The sequence below is a fragment of the Furipterus horrens genome, unplaced genomic scaffold (assembly GCF_987537825.1).
Source record: "Furipterus horrens unplaced genomic scaffold, mFurHor1.1.pri manual_scaffold_1, whole genome shotgun sequence".
Lineage (NCBI taxonomy): Eukaryota > Metazoa > Chordata > Mammalia > Chiroptera > Furipteridae > Furipterus > Furipterus horrens.
In genome coordinates, this window is record NW_028327171.1 from 83,319,654 (window position 1) to 83,325,653 (window position 6,000).

General features: G+C 38.3%; 1 protein-coding gene across 1 annotated transcript in view; it reads right to left on the bottom strand.

The window, feature by feature from the left end:
* ADGRG7 (adhesion G protein-coupled receptor G7) overlaps positions 1-5,354 on the bottom strand; it is an 87,777-nt gene extending 82,423 nt beyond the window's left edge. The window contains exon 1 of the mRNA XM_090276088.1: positions 5,024-5,354. Within this exon, the coding sequence (XP_090132214.1) occupies positions 5,024-5,138 (115 nt within the window). The 5' untranslated portion in view covers positions 5,139-5,354. The remainder of the gene's footprint in view (positions 1-5,023) is intronic.
* Positions 5,355-6,000: the final 646 nt, after the last annotated feature.

The following is a 6,000-nucleotide window of genomic DNA, read 5'->3' on the forward strand; positions in this document are numbered from 1 at the left end:
ATAACAAAATTTATTCCTCAAAAATTTTTCTTCCCTTTTATAAGAATTATTTTCTTGATTTTAGAGACTGGTAGTATGAAGAAGCAGGAAGGAAGACTGGTAACAAAACTGAAGACAGATTTACAAAAGCAGAATCAAGACTAACACTACAGCTGCCTAAAGCCCAACTTCTTCTCTTCAGAAAACACTTCTCTGGATCATTTTTCCTTGAACCCCCAAATGCAACCTGTCCTCCAGGAAGAGTCATATGAGTCTGATTTATTATCAAGGTTGTCTCTCAAGGTTGTCTCTTGGGAAAGTACTGTAATTCAGTAAAATGAAAGCCAAGTATCTGTGGACAAATAACTTTCTGAGAATCAGTAAACTCTCCTTGACCTCTCCCCCACAACACACAGTTCTTATCGTACAAGGATTTCAATGCTATAAAGTCTAACCTGGGAATATTTCAACCTACTGAAGTCTCTCGTTAGCCTGAGGCATAAGCAAGCCCTGTGATAGGTAATGAAGATTAGAGCATCTGGAGGGGAGTGGGAAAAGCAGTCATGAGGAGAGAGAGCAGGAAGTCCTAAGATCCAGAAGAGGTATAATCATCATAGCTAATATGTTATGAGGTTAAGATACGCCACCATTCATAAGAGGTAGAGAAAACGTCTCCTACTGTTATGATTTTGGATATCTCTGATTACTTCAGGCCTAGCACAAGTTGGAAAATGTCAATGGAATGATAGACAATGAAGCTTAATTATGCTTTAATTTTATTTTTATCATCAAGTGTGATGGGAGAGAAAAGATGTGCTTCTTGTGTTACAATGTTCTTCTTACTGGAAGCACAGCTACATCAGAGATGGAGCACCTTATATCTATCTGTCCATTCTGAAGATATGTAAGGTAAGGAGGATATTATTCTAAGAAGACGCCCAAAGTGAAAATGTCAGAGGGCTGTCAAACTTAGATTTGCCAAACACAAAAGCATCCTACAAGATTGTTGATCATAAGGTTAAACAAAAGAGGACACATGTAGTTGGACATATCTTAATGAAGCCAATGTCACAGAAATGGTCAATATGTTGCATGGCTTGAAGCAGAAGAAGAAAACTAAAATAGTGTCTGTGTTAACTATGTAAACAAATCCAGAATTACATTTATTTTAATATTTTGAAGCAAATCACAAGGAATTGGTAACTTATTTCACTTTGAATATAGCTATTCGACAACTCTTAGTTCAATTTCTTTCTTTTTACATAATTCTCTTATTTACTCATCATCTCTGTATTGGCAACTATATTTCAAGTGCTATCTTAGGTATAGGAAATACAGACTAATAAATCAGGTCCCTGGCTTATTCTAAGAGCTTTCTTTCTAGAAATTGAGAGACAGAAAATAGCAAACACATAATTAAGAAATTATGAGGTGATAAAAGCTATGAAAAATACATGCGAAAGAAGAAGAGTGGGGTGATAACCTTAGACTGGATGGGTAGGAATGGTCTCTTTGAGGAGGTGACATTTAACCTGAAACCTAAACCAGAAGGAGAAGGCCATGTGAAACTCTGAATAAAGAGTTTCAGGCAACCTGATAGCATCAGAGAAGAGCTCCAAATCTTGAGCTCCGTTTGAAAATTGCAAAAGTCACCAATAGTTTTGAAAAAGTTTTTACCAAACAAAACTTCAAATGCATAGGACATCTTGTTTCTGAGAGCATAAATAGAGTAAGTATTACACCTGGCAATACTTTTGTGGACTAATACACATTTATATCTGTGTTTACATCTATATTATTTATATATACATAAATATCTTTATTTAACATGTATTCAAATATATATACACACATATATATACACATATATATACACAATATTTCAAAAATATTGTGATGCTTTGGTAAAAACATAGATCGTTATAATATTTCCATCAGCAGCATATAAAAATGCCAAAGACTAAACTAACAATTTTAAAAGAAGTCTCATCTATACGCATAAAATGCCGTCAACCTCATCAAGGCCAGAGCCTTGAACCAAGATGTTTTCCGAGAGGTCTTATTAAGAAATAGAGGCAGAATAAAAACCTTTTGTATACTATACAAAAGATCACTGGTGTTCTGGAGGCCATGTCTTGAAGCCCTTGTTTGATACTTAAACCAATGATTCACTTAAAAAATAAAAAAGGTAAACTCAAAATAATTAGACAGAAATGAGCACATTTGTGATTTATCTGATGGTCAGTAGATGTTGGGTCTGTGTGCATGTGAGAAATCTTTCTATTAAAGGCAGTCACCAGCATGAACACTGGCAGAAAATTAACTGTTTCAGGCAATGCAGTCTGAATGTAATCTCCTTTGCTGTTCTAGATTAGAAGACCAATGGCAGATAATCATTTAACATTACAAAGATGGAGGAAGTGCTTTTGCACAATATAGCAAAGGTGGCAAAGTTGTGGCAGTTACTCCACAGCCAAAAATCTACGGATACCATTCAAAGACTCAGAAAACCTTAAAATTGAAGCAAGAATACTAATCTACACTCCAGAAGCAGCATTAATCAAATAGATTTCACTGACTTGAAAACAATGTAATATCCCAAAGAGCCTAACTTTGCCAAGCAAAACCACAAAATGCTCTGATTCTACTGATTACTGAATATCGTTATGAATTAGGGTTTTCAGCCACAGTTGCCTCAAAAAGGAAAGATGAGTTTATTGATTGGGTTACCATTATCTTGCTTCTAGTTAGGCAGAATAGTGTAGGAATAAAGAGCACAGATACTGAAGCCAGAATGACTGGACTCAAATCCAGACCCAATGCTTTCCAACTAGGTAAGCTTTAAAACATTCTATGAACCTCTGTTTCCTCATCTGTAATACAGATATAATAATATCTGCCTCAAAAAGGTTATCAGGCCCAGGCCAGTGTAGTTCAGTTGATTGGGCATCGCCCTGCAAATCAAAAGGCTAAGGGTTGGATTCCTGGGAGTACACAGGCCTGGGTTGCAGGTTCCGTCCCCAGTAGAGGTGCATATGAAAAGCATTCAGTTGATATTACTCTCACACATCAATGTTTCTCTCTCTCTCTTTTTCTCTCCCTTCCCCCCATCTTAAAAAAAAAAAGTGGTTGTTAGGATTAAATGAAATAAGGTATGTGAATTTTTTAGCATAGTACCTAGAATACAGTAGAAATTTTTAAATTGTCAGTTTTACAATATAAAATAATGAAATACCCATGATTCTCCCCTTAAAAAATAAATTTAAAAACAATTCATCTCTATACCCAGGTAAAGGGACCAAATGGGATGAGATGAGATGGAGTAGGATGAGTAGAAGGCAGTGAAGTGAAATGAACCCAAATTTCCCAACTACAACAAAATCTGAATAAAATGCGCAAGACAGAATACAACAGCAAGCAATATCAGTCTTTCAATCTTTCTCTTTAAATGATAGCAGTAACCCCTTCCTGTTCAGTTGGGTTTACCCAAAAACCTGAGGGGTATCCCTTATACAAAGAGACAATTTAAATTCTGCTTAGAGCAAGGAAACATTTTTCTTTTCTGAGGAGCTGGCATGCTTCTGTGTGGGACCTTTGTTACTTACTCTGTGCTTCCAGTGGGGCCTTAGCCCTCAGGAAGCTCAGGGATATGCTTTGTATTTATTTTTAGCACTACCCCCCAACCTTTGACTTTCATATACTTTCTGTTCCCCACCGTGTTCTCTTTCTTAAGATATTTGTGTACTTTGGTCCTTGTTTTAAATGGTTCTATTGTACCTGTATCCTTTCTAAGTCACCACAAATTTCCCTTTAAAAGTAGATGTCAAATAAGGGAAGGAAGAAAAACAGGTGGCGGGGCGGGGAGAAAGTTTTTTTGGTTTTTTTTTTAGGTTTACCTTTACATAAGGTCTTATAATTTAGGAGCTTTAATCGGACCAACTCTAGCATTCCCAATTGTTTTAAATTTCAAGTGAACTACTTTATAAGCCTTAAACAAACAAATAAAAATACATTTTCCTCAAGTTTAAGTTTTACTGTTTTTGTTCTGATAAATTTTCTCATGCTAGTTCTCTAAGTCCTATTAATACAGTATTCTTGAAACATCGTTCTTTGGTGGGGGAAAAGAAACCCAGATCTTTTCTCAGTGACCACATAGCAGCCAACATCTTTAGTACCGTGCACTTGCTCCTCCTGTCCTCCCACCTTCTACCCTCCGCAGTTACCCTCTCAGAAGTCAGAGCACCTTTTCTTCTGCCCTCTCCTGACCACCATTAATTACCCTTATTTATTTGGTTTCATTAGAAACTTTTTGTTTTTTACAAAAGGAGAGTGCTGAGCACATCCGGCTTTGAATTCTTTACAGAGAACCTGCCCAGGGAACCCTATGAAAGTTGCGGAAAGTCTCTGTTGTGAGTTTCTGGGGCTTTCCTTTAACATCATTGTGTTATACATTATTGCCCTCCCCACCCCCTTTCCTGGGATCGGCTGTAACACATGGCAGCTGGCTAAAAATCTATTTGTTGAGTAACCAGGAAAACTGTTTTCTAAATTACTGGAATTTTTGAGTAGTTTTCTACACTGAAAAGTAAGTACTTTGTGTGCATATCATATTTTATTTCTAATCCTAGAGAACATATTCTTAAACTTCGTTCTTGAAATGCAGTTTTGCTCTGTGTGTGTTTGATTATTTGTGTACATGTATGTCCATAACTACTTTCCTTTATCATATGTAGCTGAACAAATCCAAATTATTATTAATGATTTTAATTATTACTCTGCTATCCATTCAGTCTGGAGTTAGAAGAGCATAAATAGGCCAATTCAGCCATGTCATCCGTTGCCATGTCCACTCACACACAGGTAGCCGTGTATATACAACCAGATGCCAGCCAGCAATTGACCCCTGTCTTCTATATTTCATAAGTAGCTCCTTGGTGGGCAGCCTCAGCCTAACCATGGCACTTCTCAGTAATGTGGCAGGTGGCAGGGACAGAGGCTCAATGCCTTCTCTCACTCTAAGTTAAACATAGTAGGATGATATTACCTCTCTGGATCCTGACCATGACCCTCCAGATGCCCAGTCCCAAAACGATGGCGGTCAGCAGCCCACACACGATGGCCACCAGCACCCTGAGGTCACACGCACGCCAGGAAGCCATGGGAACCCAAACCAAAGATCCACTCTTGGGCGAAAAACAACTGACTTCTTTTCTTCTCAAGCCAAGAACTTTAACTAGAAACTATTCCAAAAAATAAAAATAACTTTTTCTTTCAGTGACCTGTCAGGCAGATGTCCTCATTTTTTAAAAATTTTGAGGACAGTCAGGCAGGATAGAGTTCTCATCACCTAATGAAAGGTGCATACTCGGCTTGCAATTTCCTCACCTTCACTGAATAAGAACATGAAAAAAGTGATTGGAGTATGGGAAAAGGAAGATAATCAGGGCAATAAAGAAGAAGGGGAGGGAATAACTAACAGGGTCAAAGGGCAAATGTCCTGGTAAGCAAGGAAGTGAAGAAGGGTACAACGCCAAAGAAGCCAGAGAGGAAATCAGGAAGGCCGTGGACCTGCTGGCCGCGCATGGCTTAACTGCCTGTGCTTTCTCATCAGGAGGCTCTTGCAGAGGAAGGCCAGCAGGCACTCAGGCCACACAGACTCCTCCGTGGGGAAATGAAGTAGGTTGTCAACAAGAGGTTAAAGAGTGATACTCACACTTGAGTCCAGTACTTGCACTTCTTAAAGGAGCCCACACGTGGACAGCTGCAGGTGGTGAATGGGCACAGTAGGCACAGGGTGAAAAAACTGAAGCCTAAATAACAAACTATCTGTTAGGGGCTGAATTCTGGCCCACTAATGAGTCATATTTTAAAAGCCTAACCCCCAGTACCTCACACGACGACCTTATTTGGAAATGGGGTTGTTACAGAGGTAATCAATTCAAAATGAGGTCATCATGGTGGGGCCTAATTCAATATGATTGGTGGTGTCCTTATAAGAAGAGGAAATTTGAACACGGATAT